The sequence below is a fragment of the Arvicanthis niloticus genome, chromosome 5 (genome assembly GCF_011762505.2).
Source record: "Arvicanthis niloticus isolate mArvNil1 chromosome 5, mArvNil1.pat.X, whole genome shotgun sequence".
NCBI classification, from domain to species: Eukaryota; Metazoa; Chordata; class Mammalia; order Rodentia; family Muridae; genus Arvicanthis; species Arvicanthis niloticus.
In genome coordinates, this window is record NC_047662.1 from 16603065 (window position 1) to 16624711 (window position 21647).

Here is a 21647-nt window from a genome sequence, read left to right on the forward strand (position 1 = left end):
CCGTACCTCAGCCAAACCCACCAAACCTACATGTGCACGCACACACAGGTATGCACACACACGCACAGGTATGCACACGCATCTGCTTGGGCACACGTTTGTGCACACAAAGGCGGTGGGGGGGGGAGCTTTAATCACAGGATGCCTGTTTATGTGGCCGAGTCTTTACCCTCCCTGCCTGTCCTGTGCAAAACAACAGGAAGTTGCCATGCTGGATGTTCTACGGGTAACGAAACCTTGGCCCAGAGAGCCAAACCATCTGCCGCCCACGGAGCCTGGCAAACACAATGAAAACCCAGATAACCCTGAGAACCCTCCAGTCCAAACCTCTGGACTGGTTCTGACTGGAGGCTGAAGCCCAGAGCCAGGCCGTGAGCTCGCTCACAGCTGAGCTGCCTCCAGGAAGAAGATTCCCCTTTGTACACACAGGGGTTTTATGTTAAAGTCTGACTATCCTGGAATGCGGTTCTCAGCACACTGTAGGCACTCACAGAATACAACTCAGAAGAGAAAGATGCACAGGAGGATGGAAGGGAAGCGGGGGGGGGGGGGGGGGGGGAGACAGCCATACCTCTGATGGCCTATACTGGCCACTAGGTTACAGCAGGAGAGGCAGGCAACACCTATCACTTTCATGTGGTATCTTACAATGGGGTGCGTTGTCCTTGGAGACCACTAGAGGGAGGCAACATTCAACCAGACCACAAGGAAGCCTACGTAGAGAGTTCCATTCTCATATTATCTGGTTCTCCCCTCCCCTGAGGATCTGTGACCCAAATCCACTAGTCATTATAGGATTCCACAGCCACTTCAAGTCATTTGGTGTGGTTCCTGGTCAGTGCCACCTGCAGAGACCCAACACTCCTAACATAGGAAGGACTGCTACCCTAGTGTGAGCTCCCTGCAGAGACCCAACGCTCCTAACATAGGAAGGACTGCTACCCTAGTGTGATGCTACAAGCTTAGTCCTCCCCAGAGGGTCTCTTCTTCTGTTTTTTGTTTGTTTTGTGTTGTTGTTTGTTTGTTTGTTTTTTGTTGTTGTTTGTCTTTGTTGTTCGATATAGGGTTTCTCTGTGTAGCCTTGGCTGTCCTGGAACTCACTCTGTAGACCAGGCTGGCCTTGAACTCAGAGATCTGTCTGCTTCTGCCTCTGTAGTGCTGGGACTAAAGGTGTGTGCCACCACTGCTTGGCTGAGGGTCTCTTCTTACTGTCACCCCCACTAAGGGCAAGGCTTGGGTCCTAGAGATGGACTCAATACCCAGACCCACCCTAGATGATCCCAAAGGCCCAAGCTCCCAGGACTGGAGCCACCAAAGCAGGCTCCTTGTCCCACAGCCTGACAAGAGTTTCGAGGACTGGCCCCTAACTGAGGTCATAGCCGAGAGGCAAGGGATCCAGCTGTAGGCTTGGGAGCCAGGCCAGCGCTCCCCAAAACTGTTTCTTCCTAGTATCGGGGTTCTCCTCGGGAACAACCAGTTCCCCACAGAGACCTCCAAATATCAAGCCACCAGGGAGAGCTAGCAGGCAGTCTTCAAGTGGCAGGGGCTCTGGAAGGCCACAGAACTTAGAGTTCAGAGGAAATCCCTGCCCTGTCTCCCTATGTATGTATCCCTGGAGATCTCCTGCCCTGCTGCTTCCCAGGATGCTGGGAGACACATGGTATGATGACTCGGATGTCGATGCTACACTCACCCTGGGCGAAACAGGTCAAGCTGCTCTCAGGCACAGGCTTGGCTGCAGTGCCAAAGGCAAACAGGCTCCTTTGCACTCTGACGGCCTGGCCTCTGCCAAGGGCCCTCCCACTCAAGGGACACGCTTTCTGTCGCCATTAGCCCCCAGCATTACCAAGGAGACCTTCTCTTGGGGATGTCCTTGGCCCCCAGTTCTCTCCTCATACAACTTCTACTGTGACATCAACAGCAGACTAGGTCAGGAACCCAAGTTCAAATCCTGGGTCCAATTCTTATTTGTTTTTTGTTTGTTTGTTTGTTTGAGACAGGGTTTCTTCGTGTAGCCCTGACTGGCCTGGAACTCACTCTGTAGACCAAGCTGGCCTCGAACTCACAGAGATTCACTTGCTTTTGCTGGGATTAAAGGTGTGCATCACCACTGCCTGGCTGGATCCAACTCTTTAATACTCCTGTCTTCCCTAAAGCTTTGGGAAAGTCCTGACATGTCTTTGAGCCCCAGCTTCCTCAGAAACGAAGTGGGCACCGTAGTGTCAAGCCCAGTGGAGCAGGATGACACCCTACAGGCACTGGTTGTCCTTGAGACATCCTCTCCTTTACATTGGTAGCTTGCTGGGGTCTCACCTCCCGGATCATCTGCTTCTCAGCCTCCGTGTCCTGCTGGACAGTAGTGGGGGACAGCAGCTTCTCCTCAGACTGGACTGGGCCTGGGGGTGTCTGAGTGGACAGCAGGGCTGGAGAGAAAGAGACAGGAGGAATGATGGGTGATACCCAGGAACCAAGCATAAATATACCCCCTATGTAAAACGCAATCCACCAGTCACTGGAGAGTTCAGGACACTCGGGACATAGTGCTAGACACCACCACACCGCCACACAGCCACACCACCGCCACACCGCCATGCACTGTGCACTAGAAAAGTGAGCAAGTGAGCAAATGTAACAGTTACATAGGAAAGGAAGAGAGGATGCTCAGAAGCTGACTAGTGCCCAGAGGAAGACCTCAGTGGAGAGCAGATGGGGCAGGAATCTGAGGGTAGAGGAGAGAGCCAGGCAGAGATTGGGGAAGCGCTTCCAGACGGAGGGGCAGAGTGGAAAGGCCATGGCAGGTCCAAACCTGCTCCGAGATGACTAGGGTGATGGGGACAGCGGACAGAGAGGAGAGGAAGGCCAGGTTATGAGAGCTTCTGTTCTGAGTACCAGAAGACACAGGAGACCTGGGTACAGTCAGCACTGATGTCACGAGGGAATGTGAAGGAATGTATGGGAAGGTGGGGGAAGGGCAGAGGGCAACCGGGGAGTCAGGCTTTAATGTGTGTGTGTGTGTGTGTGTGTGTGTGTGTGTGTGTGTGTGTATTTGATTTTGTTGTAGTTATTTGAGACAAGGTTTCTCTGTGTAGCCCCTGGCTGTCCTGGAACTTGCTCTACAGACCAGGCTGGCCTCGAACTGAGAGATCCATCTGCCTCTGCCTCCCAAGCGCTGAGATTAAAGGTGGGATTAAGGCCACCATGCCTGGCTTAATATTCATTTTCATTGAGTTTTTATGTGCGTGGTGCCAGCGTTATATATGTATGTATGTGCATCACTTGTGTGTGTAGTACCCACAGAGGCCAGAAGAGGGTGTTAGGTCCCCTGGAATTGGAGTTAGTTACAGATGGGTTTAAGCTTCCATACAGGTGCTGGGAATCAAATCCTGGTCTTCTGGAAAAGTATTCAGTGCCCTTAACCACCGAGTCACCTCTCCAGCCACAAGAGTAAGGGTTTAGAGAAGGGTCGCAGTAGAGGCCATGAAATTGGGGCTATTTGACGGATGGGGCAGGCCTGCATGGAGTAGGGGCGAGAGGAGGGTGTTGGGGAGACAAGCAGGAGCCCACTGAGGTGGCTAGAAGAGGAAGACGGATACGCCACATCCTGCAAAAGGGACAGAGAGAAGAAATATGTAGTGGCTGAAGGAAGCTGGAGGCTGAGGCCGCACTGCACATCAATGGTACTGCCCACTAGGCTAGGAGTCTCACACACGAGGTCCCCACCTGGGTGCTACACCCTCAGGTGCTTCCTGAGGTTCCTCCTCCTCCAGCAGAAGCTAGGCAGGTGTCCTGACTCCATCTTGATAAAGGGTACAAGCTCCTGGGGATAGGTCACGTGCCCAAAGACCAGGTGAACTATTATTGACTGCTGCTTGATCTCAGCGGCACTTGGTACAAGGCCAGTGCCACCGCCTACTGAGCACCGGGGCTCTAACCCAAGAAGGGAGCCCATCCTGGAGGGCTGTGTTAGTGGCTGGGTAGGGGACCCACTGGGGAACTAGGCTTGCATCCACTCCTGCCATTCATTTGCCAGTCTTGGGGGTGTGCAGTCAGGACAGGGAAGAGGGAAGGAGGAAGAAAGAAGACAGGCATCCTGCTGCATCCTCTATCTTCTACCTGACCACCAGCCCCTCCCCCACCTCGCCCTAAGGCAGCTAACAGAAGGCTGTGGAGTCAGCCTAGTGCTCTTCGGTGTCTGAGGGAATCTTCACACTTTGCACTAGGACCTAGCAGGCATGATTCTCAGGCCCCAGGACTCAGCTACTATACCCTCTGTGGAGCCTTTTCTGGCTGATTCCAGCCTTCCAGACAGGCTTGGGTCCTCTCTGCCCCGTGTGTGTCCAGCTTCCTCAAAGTTCGCTCCTCTTCCCTAGAGCGTCACAGCCTAGATCTGAGTCACGTGTGTCCTCAGTGTCCAGTGCCGTGGTCTACATACAAAGAAGTGCTAGGGGATCTGTCTGTGGGTGGGTAGGAGGATTGAGGGTGGAGAATGAATGGGTGGATATGTGAACAAATGGGGGATGGAATCCCAGTGGGTGAATGGATAGGAGAAGGGGGTGGGAGTGAAAGAGGATGGGTAGATGCTGGACGGATGGATGAGGAGGGGCTATGCAAGCAATGGAGTCGGTGGGAGGAAGGAGAGAGAGGGGCGGCTGGTGGGTGGGGCCATGGGGAGATATCTGTACAGAATGGGTCAATAGAGCCAGGCAGGCCTGAGGACCAAGGGGCTGATGCTAGACTTTCCTATGCTCACTGTTCCTAAGAGACAGAGCAACAGAACACTCTGGTGCCTTTGCGAGCCCACAGGCCTGCGATCCAGACCTGAGTTTCTATGCCTCCCCAATGAACTGTAAATGGCAGTCATGATTATGGGAGCTGGGGTGGGGTGGGGGGGGAAGTGAGTCACCCAGACACTAAGAACATGATGTCCCTGCCACTGAGCCAGGGAGACAATTGGGTAGACAGGTAGATGACAGATGAACAGCCTGAGGTTGGGGGGGGGGGGCGTGTAAGCTGTGAGCTGTAACTGACTGGAGATGCCAGCCAGGCCTAGCCAGCCAGCTGACAGATTTCTTCCTGAGGCCACAGGCAGAGAGGGGCCATTACCACCGGGTGTGCTGAGCTGAATGGTGCCAAGGACCTGCCTATGAAAGTCAGAGAAGCAGGGGCATTTCATGGGAAATCTGCTTGGCCCACCCTCTCCTGCTACCCTAGGCTGTCCCACCTGACAGGTTGCCAGGGCCCATTTGCTGGGCCAGGATAGCCTTCAGCCTCTTGATCTCCTCCTGGTACTCTCGAAGCAGGGCATCCTTGGGGTCTTCATTAATGCGTGGCTTGTTCTTGATATTCTTGGCCCTGTTGGCATAGCGCAGTGTGCTGAGGGTCTCGTCATAATTGTTGTCAGCGGGAGATAGGCAAGCCACCATCAGAGTCTTGGTGTTCCCACCCAGTGAGTCCTGAAGTAGTCGAGTCAGCTTCGAGTCCCGGTAAGGAATATGCTTGCAGCGTCCATCCACCAGGGCCGAGATGACGTTGCCCAGCGCGGACAGTGACAGGTTAATCTTGGTGGCCTCCTTCAGCCTTTCCCCTGTGGCCCCAGTCTTGGATTGCCGCTCACTGCCAGCCAGGTCTACCAGATTGAGCTTGCCTGCTCGAAGATGGTCCTTACCCCGCTCATCTGCAGACAGGCAGGCAGGGGGCAACAGCTGGGTGAGCCCCACATCTTTGTAAGATGAGGGTGGCTCGGGGCTGATACCACCCACCTGGGGCTACATTTGAGCCTATCAGGAGTCTGGAAAGGAGGGGCTGCCATGGTACAGGTAAGGAGACTGAGGCTCAAGAGAGGGCATGGAACTTTCCCAGGGCCACACAGAAGTCAAGGAAGGGCGGGAGGGACTGGGCCCAGGTTCAATACACATGACAGCTCACGACTGTCTTAAACTCCAGCATCAGGAGATCTGACACCCACATACAGACATATATGCATGCAAACACCGATGTTTATAAACATAAATCATTTTAAAAAGAAGAAAAAGGGGGAGGAAGAAAAGGAGGAAGAAGAGGAGGAGGAGGAGGAGGAGGGGAAGGGGAAGTGGAAGGGGAAGGGGAAGGGGAAGGGGAAGGGGAAGGGGAAGGGGAAGGGGAAGGGGAAGGGGAAGGAGAAGGAGAAGGAGAAGAAGAAGAAGAAGAAGCAGCCACCATCATCAAGGAGAGAAGCAGATAGGAATAGGAACTTGGGGCTGCCAGACTCTGAGGGTAAGGGCCTGTCCTCTGAGGACAGGAATGTCTGTTTTACAAAGATTCCCTATGAGGTCAAAGGCAGAGGGTGGTGAAGGGGAGACGAGGGGATCCCCAGGGAACTGTACCCTTCCATGCTTGAAGTACTGGCTTTGATGTCCATGCCTGCCTCTTCCTCACTGTGTTAGTGAGCACAGCCACACACCTCTCTAATCCTCCAATGACTCCATCCACAAAGTAAGTCTAACTTTGACTGGCTCCCTACCAAGGCTGGTTGTGTAGGGTTAACTGGCCATATACTCTCTGACCACTGTAGAACAGTCTTAAGGGAGGTAGCATGTTTGATGGCATTAGGTGGTATGTGAGGGACTAGGGTCTGTAAGAACTTTAAAAAAAAAAAAAAATGGAGCAGAATGAGACTTGTACTGGTTTTGGAGAGCGCTCAGCAAAATGTACCAGGATGTGCCATGAGTCTTGAGTATATGTGTGCTTTCCCAGTGCACACCAGGTCTAGCCTGAGCTAATAAGTCTCAGAGCAGAAATGGCCTTGTGCACAAAGGAGTGCAGCCTCACCCGCAGCACTGCAAAACCAGACGCGATAAAAAGCCTCATGAACGACAGCTTAGAGACGGGGTGAGAGGGGACCATCCTCTGTCTGCCACCCAGGCACAGTCATGAAGACCTGGCCATGATTCACAGAACAAGGAGCCAGAGGAGACAGACTTAGCTGTGTGGCTATGTTTACCCATCAGCCTGTCCTCAAACCTTCTGCAAAGCTCAAGACTACCCGTGAGCCCGTGCCATCCACTAAGCCAGGCGGCTGCCTCTGCCCTGGTTACAACTATGAGGTCATGTCCCCTGCAGATGGGCATCCCCCAGGGACACTCAGCTTGATGTCCTTTGCTCAAGCAAGCACCAGGATGCTGGCCTGGAAACAGGTTGCTGAATGGACAGTATGGAAGGTTCCACCAGCCCTGGTCCTGACCCTGGGCCTGGGGTATCACCACAGTTACGTTCCCAGTTGGGGCAGGCGCTTTCTTTTCTTCTCTATGCTCCCTACGGTCTAATTGTGATGGAACAAGATACTGAGAGGCCTTGATTCAAAGCCTGCCTCTTCTACTTCATGACTGGGGTCCTCTATGTGAGCAAATCTCTTCACATCTTCACTGCAGACACAGTGATGCAGATGGAGCGGAGCTTATGGAGCCCTCACGCAGCAGCTGGTCCACAGGGGCCCAGAGTAAACACTGGATCTCTTTCTCTCTCCCTCTCTCTCTCTCTCTCCCTCTCTCCCTCTCTCCCCTCTCATTTTTTTTTGTACTTTTTCGAGACAGGGTTTCTCTGTGTAGCCCTGGCTGTCCTGGAACTCACTCTGTAGACCAGGCTGGCCTCGAACTCAGAAATCTACCTGTCTCTGCCTCCCAACTCCCAAGTGCTGGGATTATACCGCCCGGCTCACTCTCCCCTCTTAAGGATTTGTTTTACTTATTGAATTTGCATACATACTCTATCTATCTTCATGTACACCTGCACACCAGAAGAGGGCATCATACCCCATTACAGATGGTTGTGAGCCACCATATGGTTCCTGGGAATTGAACTCAGGATCTCTGGAAGAGCAGTCAGTGCTCTTAACCACTGAGCCATCTCTCCAGCTCCCTTTTCCTCTTTCTCGGTGGCTCTCCCAGGAAGGATGTGAAAGAAAGGCAGAGAACATCACTGAGAAAGAGGAGTCATGAGATCTGAAAGGCACACAGGCTCCTGGCCCTTGGTACATCTTGGGGATGGAACCCAGGCCTGGAGCAGGACGCTCAAGCACTCAAGTACTGAGCTCCAGCCCCAGCCCTAGACCCAGCCCTGAGACCTCAGCCTTCTTACCTGTAAAATGGGGGTGTCAGCATCTAGCTCACTCATGGGATGGTTGCAAAGACTAGATGAGATACCGTGTGCACGCTGCCTGGCACACAGGAGGTGCTCAGCATATCTACAGTGTTGGTTGTGGGCGCTGATCCAGGAAACAGTCCCAGTACAGGGACGACTCTGGTCTGTTCCCTTCAGGCAGGTAAGGGCATCTTTTCCCAGTTTTCCGTGGGGCTCTCCAGGCTCCGAGGTGAGACACCCTCCTATCAGGAGTGGGAGCCTGGCTCAGGATCTGGGCCACCCTCTGCCCCCAGCCGGCCCCATACCCACGGCATAGATCTCGATGTTAATGGTGAAAATGGAGTGTGACCGAGAGGAGTCCTTATTCATCAGGGTGTAGCCAACGGCACGGTTCTTCCAGCCAGTCTCCATGACGCGTTCGCACTGGGCCACATTGTGTACCGTGTGCATGGACAGCCCCTTGACATACACTCCCTTCTCGGGATGCTCCTTCAGCTGCAGGGAGGACCGGGAAAAGTTGAGATTACCAAAGGCAGGACCCTGTCCGGGCCACTTGTGACCTCCTAAACCATCCCGTAATAGGCAGGGGGCTCACTCTGCCTCCCACTTGTTGTAGAATCGTGGGCCAGTGACCACCTGAACCTCAATGAGCACATCTGTAAAATGGGAATGGGATACCTATTTCATTCTGAGATACTTATTTCATGAGCAAGGTAAAGAGTCAGTAAAGTAAGGCACACACAAGTTTTGCACAGGCTTTGGGAAGCTGATGGGGCTGGCACCCGGGGCTCTGAATGTGTCTCCTTTGTCCTGTCCACACGGCTTCTGATATCCCCTCTGCTGATACCACCAGGACGATGGAAATGAGGCCAGATTCCTGGATGGTGGCAGGTGGAGGGTTGCTTGCTGCTCAAGCCCATGAGGCTCTCAGCTCAGCCCTCGGAGACAGCAGCGAGTGAGCTGTGCATGCCCCAGATGCTCCCTGCTCGGTTCCCAGGCAACCATGGAGCTTTGCTGCTTACTCAAAAGAACGAGATGCAGCATTCCTCATGAGGAAAGACAATCACGTCATCGGCAAGAGCCGCGTGAAGGGCTGGGTGTGGGGAAGCGTGTCTGCAATCTCAGTACTTGGGAGGCAGAGAGGCGGGAGAATTGCTGCAGATTCTAGGCCAACCTAGGCTACACAGTAAGACTGCATCTCAGGTGGGAGGGGAGGGAGAGCAGAATGCGTTACAGATGTCCGGGGGGGGGGGGAGTGTTCTGAGATGGGGTGGCCACACTGGTTGGAGCCCAGAAGGTTCAGCTGTCTGCTCTAATGGTCCCAGGAGGGGACAGGTCCCCTTCTGTGCACAAGTCGGTTGGATGCACAGGCTAGCTCCACCTGTTGAGGTGTGACGTCCTAAGGCGGCTGGCTCTGTGGAACAGTAACCAAGGCACAGAAAGGTTAAGTGGCTTTCTGAAAACCATCCAGGTACTAGTGTGTCGCGGCCACAGAAGGCTTCAGGAGTCGGATAAAGAGAGTCAGAGAGGACAGGCATAAAGGACCTGCTCCTGCAAACAGGGCGGGGTGAGATCTTAGGGCCAGAAAGTGGACTTCGTGGATCCCACAGTATGCTCCCAGAACCTAGAACCCAGTTTGGGGCATCTGGGCAGTATCTGGTCATCCTCAGAAAAGAGCATATTTGGACTGGAGAGATGATCGTAAGAGCACCTGTTCTTGCAGAGGACTGGGGTTCAATTGCTCGTACCCACAACCATCCATAGCTCCAGCTCCAGACACCCTCTTCTGACCTCTGGAGGAAGTAGACATGCAGACGGTACGCATACAAACAGAAGACCCACGCGCAGGCAAAACACTCAGACTTGTAAAACAATAAATTCATCTCAAAGGTTTGTTAAAAGCACATTTGGCTGGGCAGGTGGTGCATGCCTTTAATCCTAGGCAGGAGCAAGATCTATGTAAGTTTGAGGCCATCCTGGTCTACATAGTGAATTCTAAGACGGCCAGTATGACCCTATATTAAAAAAAAAAAAAAAAAAGCATATTTAGCCACTTTCCTGTTTATGCAACAGGACTCAGTCTAGAAACCCCACTAGATAAGGGATGTTAGCTGGCCTCTGTAGGCTTCATTAGTCACCTCACCTGTGAAATGGGGACAAAACCCCACTTCTATGAAACTATGAGAATTAAGAAGGAGACAGACTGGTGGTACCCTAGGGAGCTCAGTGGATGCAGGTCATAGAGAAGACGGGGACGCTGCCTCAGCCCGAGTAATTTCAGAAGGTAAAACAGTCCTCATCTCTGACTCCCTCAGGCTCCTTCCCACCACCCTATCCCCACCCTCTGCCAACACTGGTCCTGAGGAGGTGCTGAGTGATGGCTGCCAGCTGTATATCCTGTTACTCAGTAGCTGCTCATCTAGGCTACAAGAAACCAGAGCCAGGTCTCCATGGTAACCAGCTGCGCTACAGCATGGATGCAGAGAGATAGGGGCACGCGGCCATGGCTAGGGTCCAGGCCGGAGGGGCTGTTCCTATGTTCTTCCCCACATATGGGTTGAGGAGGGATCTTGGGAAGCCCCTTCAGGCCTCACTCCAGCATGATCTACTGCGTGGAGATCTGGGGTAGTATTTGTACTGACTTGGGGGTGAGGAGTGTTGGCTTCCCCAAATCTCTTGCTGGCCTTCCCTGACTGAATAACGCAGGCTTATTATAAAGTGTACCAGGCTCTGGGTTAAACCCAGGCTAAGAGCTTGTGTTGTGGAGCCTCTGAGTTTCCAATCCATCCCCTTGGGGTGTTCCTCAGGTCACGTATAGGTGCCTGAATCACAGAGGAGGAGAAGAGGATTCTCTGCCTACTCTCACAAGAAAACCATCTGCCTATCACCCACAAAGCGGCGTATCAGAGGTCTGGAGCCCACGAGTGTACATCCCTGAGTATTCTGTCAGCTGCAACCCCTGAAGCGGTGAGTTCACTAGGTGAGCTACCCCCACTAGGGTTCAGGTTAGCCAGGAAGGGACAAGAGTCCCCATAGCAACCACACAAGGAGGTGAAAGGTCTGTAAGCCCTCAGGACTGTGACCCTGAGGCTAGTCTTCTGGAGCTACCAGCCCCCACCCAACTCCGCTGCCTGTTTCTCTGGCTGAGAGTGAGTCGTGACTTACAGGCTCCCAACACCCTCTTCTGGTGAGGGGGATGCTGCTGGTTGTTGGTAGAGTTTCCTGGCAGGGAGGGCAAAGAACTGCTAGGCTCCTGCTACACCAGCTGCAGGAGGATGGGCAGGGGCTTGAGTGGATAGATGGAAATTGAAGAGAGGAGGAGGGGTCAGTGCAGTGTGTGGCCTGGCACGCCAGCACACATGGGTTCTTCCTTGTAAGTCTTTGCTGAAGACAAGTAAGAGCAATGGATGACTGAGCCTCCCTCTCTAAGGCTGGCGTCACTGGCTTCCTGGTGGATGCTGGTGGGGCAGGCTTGGTTAGATCAGTAGTAGCATGGCTGGATGGAGAAGCCAGAGGTCGCTCAGCAGAGATGAGGGCAGCATCTCACACTGGCCTCTCCTCCCTGGACCAGGCCACCAGCCTGAAAGAGCCCAGGCAGGAGGAAGACCAGTACCTCTGGCCAAGACTAAGGCCAAAGGGTCCCAGCTGGGTGGGACTCCATGCCCTCTCACTGCTTCCTAGTCCTGGTAGGATTTGTTCATTTATATTCTCATAGTGTCTGTCTGTCTGTCTGTCTGTCTGTCTTTCTCTCCTTCCCTCTCCCTCCTTTTCTCTCCCTTCTGCCTTCTCTAGATTTTCTCTTTCTTTCTTTCTTTCTTTCTTTCTTTCTTTCTTTCTTTCTTTCTTCTTCTTCTTCTTCTTCTTCTTCTTCTTCTTCTTCTTCTTCTTCTTCTTCTTCTTTTCTTCTTCTTCTTCTTCTTTTCTCCCCTTCTCCTTTCTCCTTATCTTCTTTTCTCCTTTTCTCCTTTTCTCTCCCCTCCTTTTCTCTCTCCCCCTTTTCTCTCTCCCCCTTTCTCTCTCCCCCTTTCTCTCTCCCCCTTTCTCTCTCTCCTTTTCTCCTTTTCTCCTTTTCTCCTTCTTCTTCTTCATGATTTTTACAGACTCCCTCTGTAGCCCAGGTTGGCCTGGAACTTGGCAATCCCCCTGTCTCAGTGTGACCACTGCTGGGATTACAGGCTGTGCCATTAACCCCAGTCTGTCAGGTTTCTTGATCTCTCTGGGTGGCCAAAACAACCATGCTGGTTCTGCAAGTGTCTGCCTTGGCTGCTGATATTAGGAAGTCACACTCTCCACCCTGGACCCTGTCTTTGAGGAGACTGAAGACAAATTATGAAACGTCCTTGAAACTCTGAGGAAGACAAACTCAATCTTCAACATGAGAGGTTCTTCTGTCCTTGACTCTACCCTCCAGGGGCTCCACTTGGCAACCCACCCCCCATCTTTCCTGGGGTTTCTCTAATCCCCAACAGCTTGAAATTGCTCCCATACTGAACACCTAGTGGGTGCTGCCTCTTGGCTGAGGGGCCTGCCCTACTTACTGTCTTCAATCTGCAACACCCTCTTTCAGTTTTGTTTGTTTTGAGACAAGAGTTTCTCTGTGTAGCCCTAGTTATCCCTGAAACCTGCTCTGTAGACCAGGCTGGCCTTGAACTCAAAGAGAACCACTTGTCTCTGCCTCCTGAGTGCTGGGATTAAAGGGGTGTGCCACCACTGCCTGGCTGCAAACCCCTCCCTTTTTTCAAAGTAGACCAAGACGATGGAATAAAACATTAGTAAAATAAGGTGTCTGAGGTTCAAAACCTTGAGTTAGGGTGATCTGGGTTCAAATCTAGACTCAGCCACTTGCTGCATTGTAGAACCTAGATATGTTGAGGGTCTCTCAGCCTTCTTTCCACACTGATAAATTACAGATGCCAACATCCACCACCAAGGTTACCCCAAAGATGAAGTGAGGTAATGTGCCTGAAGATCCAGTAAATAATAAGTGCTTAGTAAGTGCCTAATTCTATTGTTTAGACCATCATATATATATATGTGTATATGTGTATGTATTTATATGCATACATATATGTATATATACACACACACACACATTTTCGAGACAGGGTTTCTCTGTGTTAGCCCTGGCTGTCCTGGCCAACTCACTCTGTAGACCAGGCTGGCCTCGAACTCAGAAATCTGCCTGCCTCTGCCCCCCAAGTGCTGGGATTAAAGGCGTGCACCACAACTACCCAGCCATCATAATATAATTTTTATCAGTGAAAGTATTGTCTAAAATAGAAATTATTGCAAAACTCCACCTCGTTTCAACAGAGGTGGCCTGGCCCCAGGTGAGATTCAGCCCCTGTGATGGGGGGGTAGACATAGTCACAGCCCCAGGCAGTATGGCTGCTGAGAACACTCAAGTTCAGAAGCCCCACTCAGAATGCACACAGTGATGTTTGTCCATGATCCCAGCACTAGGGGAGCTGAGTTAGCAGGATCCTGAGTCCCAGAACTGTCTGATCCTAGCTTCTCTCCCCGGACCTTCCTGCCCACCCCACATGGGATCTGCACCCACCTCTAGCCTCTGCTTGGTGTCAGCGCCCAGAAGGTCACGGACATCTTCATTGTAGATCTCCAGATAGGAAGCCCGCACTAGGAACTTGGTGTTTTCTGCACACTGCAGGAAGCAGAGAAAGCTTGAAAAAGTGGCCGATGCTAAACCCACCCAGGCCTCTACAGCTGGGGCATTATGGGAAGAAGGGGATGTCAGGGCCACATAGACCCTTACCCCAACCCTGCCCTGTCTGCCCTGCTGGTAAACCTTCCTCTCTGACTCCAGGATCCTCAAGTCTCCAAGCTGTGTTATGGCTATCTGTCCAATGTGCTACCTACAAACCTCATGGAATGGGAGATAGAGGCATCCCTGGGAGATGGAGGCATCCCTACTATTCAAGGCAGAAGCCAGGAGTTCCAAGTGCTATGTGGACTAAGGCTCCAGCTTTGGACTGATGGACTTTGGAGCCCCAAATCACACAGTGTACTGGCTTTGGGGCCATCACAGTTGGGAGTTGTCCAGTGTCAGGTCCAGGAGATAAGTATAGCAAGGGCTTCACTCAGGGCTTGGTCTTTAGTAATTGCTGAATAGCTGGGGGAGCCATGACTGTTATAACCACGTCCGGTCACCATGTCCAGACTCACTGCAACCACATGAAATATTAAATGAATTTTAACATTCCAAGACAGCAGGGGAAACCATGGAGCCAGATAGCATAAACAGATACTCTTCTCGGTTTTATGGATTTCACCCATCTTGTTTTTAGAACCCAGTGCTGACCCGTACAGAGTTGAGACCGGGGTCTCATTGAAACCCACGGTCCATGCCTATGACTCTAGATGCCATGACGACCCTCTGTGACACTAGCTTTATCCCTTTCCATGTGAGGCCCATACCTGAACGCTCTCAAACACGTGCTCGAAGGCTCTGGGAATGATGCCTCTCTGGCAGGGGGGATCTGGCAGTCCCTGCATGGTGAAGGACTTCCCACTGCCTGTCTGGCCATAGGCAAAAATGGTACCATTGTAGCCCTCAGTGACACCCTGTGTGAGAGGAAACCAAAGCGGTGTTCAGCTGATGGATCCAGGTGTGCACCATGGCGCCCAGCGCACAGACCCTGCCTGGGTCTCCACTAAACAAGGCACCATTCTGCCCTCAAACAACAGTCTGATGGGGTTAAACATTGTGCCAAGGTTGGGGGAGGGGATCTAGGAACCTGTGCCAGGGAGCCAACCTGGTTCAAATCGCACCTCCATGTTATTTTGTTTCTTCATATACTGCTGTAGACAGAATCCAAGGTCTGTATATACCAGTCAAGGGCTTCACCACTGCATCACACCCTCAACCCGGCTCTACTCTTTCCCAGACGCACTTGGACTGGTCTTTGGCATACAGTGTAGTAGCTGGTTTTGTGTGTCAACTTGACACTAACTAGAGTCATCAGGGGGAAAGGAGCCTCAGTGGCAGAAATGCCTCCATGAGATCCAGCTGTAAGACATTTTCTCGATTAGTGATCAATGGGGAGGGTGCAGCCCATTGTGGGTGGGGCCATCTCTGGGCTGGTGGTCCTGGATTCTGTAAGAAAGTAGGCTGAGCAAGCCAGAAGTAAGGTGGTAAGCAGCACCCCTCCATGGCCTCTGCATCAGCTCCTGCCTCCAGGTTCCTGCCCTGCTTGAGTTCCTGTCCTGACTTCCTCCAATAAAAGAGTATAATCTGGAAGTGTGTGCTGAATAAACCCTTTCTTCCCCAACTTGCTTTGTAGTCGTGGTGTTTTTGTCCCAGCAATAGTAGAGACTCAGTCTAAGCTGTCATAAAGGGTAAGAACACAGCCCCTCCTAGAGCTGAATCATCTTTGCATTAGCCGTGGCAAAGGCAGGCAAGGGCAGGTGCTCACTAATTTCTGCCAGGAACACTGTGGGGTGGGCAGCCATGCTGCTTCTCACCCAGGCCAAGGAGGTGTAGACAGGGCAGAAGTTCAGTCAACAGTGAAGAGAGGAAGTCGAAGGAAGGAAGCCGGAAGATGTGTGAGGAAGAGGCGCAGCCTTCTGTAGAAGAGAGGCAGGGTAGTAGTGGGCCTGCTGCCGAGGGAACCTTCTCAAGAGACAGGAAAAGGAGGCAGTGCCAGACCAAGGGGACACAGGACTCAGGAGAGTGGCTCACAGAGGCCAGTGGATCTGGGAGTGGGGTATGGATGAGGAAGATGAGAAGACAGACAGACAGACAGACCAGGTTCCACTTCAAAGGCCATTCATTCTTCACTCGTGGGTGTGTTGATTCACCCCTCAGGTGCTGGCTGCCCTTTCTACATCAGGAACCACATTTGTGTTACAGGGAGAGCAGAAAACAAGGTAGCCGCCGTCCCTACTCTTAGAACTCTCAGGGTTACAGACAGCAGCACTGTGGAACATCGGTGGTGGCTAATATTGTCGACCTGATGGGATGTAAAGAGTTACCATGGCAACGAGCCACATGTCTGTGAGGGGGTGTTTAGGTTAGGTTAACTAAGGTGGGAAGATCAAGGTCAGGTTAACTGAGTGGTAAGACACACCCTAAACACAGGCAGCACCATCCCATGTCCTGGAGTCCCAGGCTGACTAAAGGAAAAACACTGATCGGCAATGTTCATCTCTCTGCTTCCTGACTGGAATGTGACCCACAGTCCTGCCGCCATGCTTTCCCCAGTGCAACTGTGCACCCTCACACTGTGAGCCAGACAAACCCTTTCTTCCTTAAGTTGCTTAAGTTGGTCTGGTGTTTTGTCACAGCAAGACAGGTGATAACGGCACTGTATGTCAGAATAACAGGCCCAGAAATCTGTGCCCAGACCCCCAATGCCTATATGATGCCTACATCAAATTTCACTGGAAAATGAAATCCTTGTGACCCAAACAGAGCTCAGCAGGAATCCCTGAGAACTGGGGATTGATTCTCAAGAAGACTGGTACCCACTCAAAGCTCCCTGGCCCCATGCAGAGGACAAGCGCTTTCTTTTCTGCAGCGGGAACGGCAAGTCCACTCAATCTAGGGTCCTGCAGCTCCTGGCGGCGGAATGGGGGTGGGGGTTAAAGTGGGGACAAGCAACCACAGAGAGAAGACCCAACCCGGAGCCTGTGCTGGCCTTCTCAAACCCACACACAGCTAAAGCAGGTGTCACATGACATCTCTGGAAAAGATGATGTTGTACAAGGAGTGTCACTGTAGCCCAAGCCCCAGGGTAAGGAACATTCAAGGCCACACGGCAGATGCTCCATTCTCCTGGGTAGCCATGAGTCATACTGGGACCGAGGCACTGGTGCGACTTGGAGGGCTGGGTTTATTTTTCACAGGGTTTCCTATGTGCTACACAAGTGCTCCACCACGGGGCTCTCTGTATTATTGAGATGGGTGACTATCTCATGCATCCAGAATGATCTCAAAAGCAGTAGTAGTTGACGATGACCTTGAACCCTGCTTCCACCTCCGCAAGCTCTGGAATTACAAAGCAAAGGCCTCCCCAAGGGCTTATGAGTACTGGAGTTGAACTCAGGGCTGTGTGCATGCTAGGCAAACCTGGTACCAACAGGGACCACATCTCCACCTCTTTAATCGCTCTGGTTTCAGATTGGCCTCAATTATTTTTCAAGACAGGGTTTCTCTGTGTAGCCCTGGCTGTCCTAGAACTTCTTCTATAGACCAGGCTGACCTTGAACTCTGAGATTCACCTGCCTCTGCCTCCCAAGTGCAGAAACTGAAGGCATGCACCACCACTGCCAGGCTATAAACTTCAAAGTCTTAATATAATTAAAGAATATAAAATACTAACAGCTGTTAGATATGTGTATTTTATGAAATATTATAGACACACTGTATTATAATTAGTTTTACTCTGTCCCTTTTAGTTTTTAAAAGGTCATCACTGGGGGAGCTAAAATTATGAACGTGGCTCAAGCCTACAATAGAAAACAGCTTTATTTGTATTTATTTACATTTGACTTAATTAAAATTTATTTATAGGCTGGGGCTAAAGAGATAGCTCAGCCGTTAAGGGTACTGACTGCTCTTCCAGAGGACCTGAAGTCAATTCCCAGCAACCACATGGTGGCTCACAACCATCTGTAATGGGATCTGATGCCCTCTTCTGGTGTGTCTGAAGACAACTACAATATATATATATATATACACATATGTGTGTGTATATATATATATATGTATATGTATATATATGTATATATATAGTAGTATACATATTATATATGTATATATACATACTGTATATGTATATATATTATATATATTATATATATGTGTGTATATATATATATAATTATTATAGCTGGGTGGTGGTAGTGCACACATCTCAGCACTGAGGAGGCAGAGGCACATGGATCTCTGAGTTCGAGGCCAGCCTGGTCTACAGAGTGAGTTCCAGGACAGCCAGGGCTACAACAGAGAAACCTTGCCTTGAAAAACAACAAACCAAAATATTCTAGTCTGAATCTGAAGTGTCCCCCGAAGGTCATGCTTTGATTGTTTCCCGGTTGGTGACACTGTTTTGTTGCACTAGTTGCCGCAGAATCTTCAGGAGCTGAGCTGGCAGGAGGTGGTTAACTAGGGACATGCCTCTAGGCTTATAGCCCACTCCCTAGTTCCGGCTCACCTGGCTGATCTGCCGTGAGGGGGTGAGGGGGTCCTCGAGGTGCTGCTGCCGCCTGTGTACCTCATCCTGACGGACTGAGAGCCTTGAAACAGTGAGCCACAATAAACCTTCTCCTCCCCGCTTCTAGTATTTGCGTCACAGTGATGCAAAAATAACTAATACATTCAGTTTCTCGGCAGTACCAGCCTCTTTCCCATGCCAATTGCCACCTATGTCTAGTGGGTATATAACTGGTCTGTCCAAACACAGAGCATTCCCACTGTTCCGGAATGTTCTATTGGATGGCACTGCCCTGGAATAAGTAGAAAATAATTTTAGGTATATTTCTAAGGTGAAACAAAGGTTTCAAAAAAGGCTGACACAGAAACTGATACCCTGGGGCAGGGAGTAGGGCCATGTCCCAGGGAGCTCATGTGGATCAGGTCCCCAGTGTCCACTGCTTGGTCAGTGTGTATTGCCATTCCTTCCTGTCTTATTGAATTATAAAACTTATTAGTGGGTTTTTATGAAATTGACTGTTGATCTCCCTGTCTTCTCTCTGCACATGCGCATGCCTGTGTGTGTGTGTGTGTGTGTGTGTGTGTGTGTGTGTGTGTACTGAGATCAAACCTAAAGCATCACACATGCTGGGCAAGGGCTGCTTGTTGTGTTAGGGAGGCAGACAAGGCAGGAGGGGATGGGAGTCAGTCAAGGGTGGGTGTGGAGAAGGAAGCCCAAGGAGAGTTGAAAAGCTTAGACAGGGACAAGAGATGAGGAACAGAGCCTGGACAGAAGGGACGGAGAGGGAAAGGGAAAAGGCAGAATGTAGAATCTGAAGTGCAGGGACAGCACGGGATAGAATCTGAAGGGCAGATCCTTAACAGAAGGCCCAAGCTACCGGCCAGAAAACCCTGGGAAGGGCCAGAGCGAGCATGCCTGTGAGTTACACAGCCATTGATCTCAATGGTGCATCTGCTCCTGGCTCAGGCAGCCAGAGCTGCGATCTGTATGCTCTCCAAGCTGTCCTCTCACGTCCTCCTCAGGCCTCAGTCATCTCTCTGACAAGAATGACTCCGGTTCCTCCAGTGAAGACCAAAGGCTACATGCCGTCTCTCCCCTGTAGCCTTCGACCTTCCTGCCTGGCCTCCTCTGACTGGGCTCATCTTACACTTGCTTCTCTCTGTTCTCCCATCCATCCCTTCCAAGGATTGCTGGCCTCCCCATGCTACCCTCCCCCACTTGCCACCGATTGCTAACTTAGCATAGCTGAACCTTGAGCTTGATGAGGTCAATTGTCCTTCACACACCCTCCGGTGCCCAATCTGGAGCTCAGGGTGGAGATGCTAATGTTTCCTTTCACAGAGGGGTGAATGGATTAATGAATGAACAGGTGTCAAATCTGAGATCTTGGGAGTGTCCAGAGATAGGTCTGTACAGTGGGACTCAGAAAAGGAAGCTGGAAGAGGTCTGTCACTGTGTCCTTAGTGTCTTCCTCTCTGGGTAGACCTTGCCTGGACACTGCACAATCCACAGGACGAGAGCTGAGGCCTCATCCTGAGCAAGGCTGACAGCCCCAGACAGAAGCACGGCCTAGGAGGGACACAAGTTCAAATCACCAAGGTGCCATCTCTAGATAGAGGGAGACAAGTGCTCTGCAGGGTCCCGGGGACAGAGGCAGGACTGAAAGCTCCTGGGAGGCCTCTGAGTGGGTGGAACACTCTGGAGACCAAGAAACCAAAGTGGAACAGGCTGCTTCCAGAGCCTGAGCTATCGCCACTTAAGACATACAAGCAAGGAACGGTCTGTCCTTTACTAGATGGAGACTCAAACACCCGTTAAGCAAGAGGGACCGAAGCAGATGATCCCTTCTAGCCTAGAAAACAAGGCCAACGGGGGTGGGGGTGGGGGTGGGAAATAGCTGAGCTAACCTCAGAGCCTGGGGCAGTCCCCATGGGGGAGCTGTCCCTTGTCTTCTGAGTATTCAGAGGGAACCCCCTCTTGTCAAGTGCTGTGTGGTCTACATTATGAGTCAGAAAGCCTTTGGAGTGGGGTCAGAGTTCAGCAAAGCAGAGATGCATGCTTGACCCTAAGTTCTAAGGATGCATCTATTCCTGGCTCAGCACCACATAGACTGGAGGCTTTGGAACACAACTTTCCTAACAGGCAGGAGAGGAGGAAGAGCTGAAAGAGCCTGCCAGTCAAAATAGAAAGAAAGCATCCATGCCAAGTGTTTTGGGAATACTAGGTCAAAGAAGCCAAATGGATTTCTTTGCATCAGGATTTCTCCGAATCTCAGATACAGGAGCACAAGGATGACAAACGTTTTCCCCACTACTCACAAGAGAGTTTGAACAGGAGGGTTTTGCTTGTGGGGCTGAAATGGGGGCAAGTGTGAACCACCGGCTGACAGAGGAGAGAAGACTCCTGGGGCTCCTGGGACACTTGGGAGGGAAGGGGAAAACGGCTGGAGCTTTTAGGATCCTACAAGTCTGGAATGAGGACAGGGGACCAGGACCCCTGGGGTCTAGAGTCTGTGGTCAAGAAGCTGCAAGAGATGCAGGTCAGGATAAGCAGGGGTGCTGAGTGGTCCTGGGTCTGAAGTTCTGCGGTAAGAGCTGCAAAGGACGGGCGTGTGGACCAGCGGGGGTGCTGGGTTCAGCCTGGAAGTGGCCACCACGCTGGAGGCAGGTCCCCGGTGTCTACAGTCAGGACAAGCCTTCAGACTAACCTGCCGCTATCCACCTGTGCCCGGAGCCTTCTCGCTCGGCTTTTGGGGTAGGGACTGGGTTAACCCACCTATCCTGTCTCCACTTTCCGGGAGCCCCGAGCCTGGCCCTCCAGTCTCGGGGCGCCCTCACCTCCACCAGCGGGTAGGCGATCTCGTTGTAGATCTGCTCGGTGAAGTGTTCTATGTAGTAGGCGCCATCGAAAGTGAACTGCTTTGGGGGTTCGTCCGCCGCTCCCGGGTTCTGAATGAAGCATTGGCCGCGCGCGCAGTCCACCGTCACCACCGACTGGCAGCTCAGTTCGCGCTCGCGCTTGTTCATGGGTCGGCAGCGCACGACCACCTTCACTGACTCCGAGGCCATGGCTGCCCGGGGGCGTGGCCCGGTCCAGGGGGTGGAGCCAGAGCCCGCACGGGGCGGGGCCTGGCGGCGGGGGCGGGGCCGCAGCAGGGGGCCGGGACTCCCCGCGGGGCGCACTGGGAGCGGCAGGGGCTCGGCGGACAAGTGTCCGGGCTGGAGCCCGGGCCGCCGCCTCCCGCGCCCGGGCTCGCCCGTCCCTGTGGCCGGGCCCGGGCGGGGAACGGGGGATCCGCGCTGCAGGCGCCGCCGCACGACCCGAGCCCCGGAGCTGGCCGGGTCACGCTCGCGCTCG

At 52.2% G+C, this 21647-nt stretch overlaps 1 protein-coding gene and 1 long non-coding RNA gene across 6 annotated transcripts in view; one reads left to right on the forward strand and one right to left on the reverse strand.

Moving 5' to 3' along the window:
* Positions 1-21623, reverse strand: part of Kif17 (kinesin family member 17) — a 37672-nt gene extending 16049 nt beyond the window's left edge. For 3 of the 4 annotated variants that reach the window (XM_076933894.1, XM_076933895.1, XM_076933893.1), the window contains exons 1-6: positions 21128-21623; positions 14551-14697; positions 13676-13777; positions 8421-8610; positions 5222-5674; positions 2314-2423 (exon numbers count right to left, since the gene is read on the reverse strand). In XM_076933894.1, the coding sequence (XP_076790009.1) occupies positions 2314-2423; positions 5222-5674; positions 8421-8610; positions 13676-13777; positions 14551-14697; positions 21128-21358 (1233 nt within the window). In that variant the 5' untranslated portion in view covers positions 21359-21623. The remainder of the gene's footprint in view (positions 1-2313; positions 2424-5221; positions 5675-8420; positions 8611-13675; positions 13778-14550; positions 14698-21127) is intronic. The other variant, XM_034502536.2, reaches the window with a different exon arrangement.
* Positions 9379-15404, forward strand: LOC143442312 (uncharacterized). 2 transcript variants are annotated; one of them, XR_013110368.1, is made up of 3 exons: positions 9379-9932; positions 10923-11082; positions 12216-15404. It is a non-coding gene; the product is annotated as an uncharacterized LOC143442312 (long non-coding RNA). The 2 variants fall into 2 exon arrangements; XR_013110369.1 differs by having other exon boundaries at positions 9387-10005; positions 13940-15404.
* Positions 21624-21647: the final 24 nt, after the last annotated feature.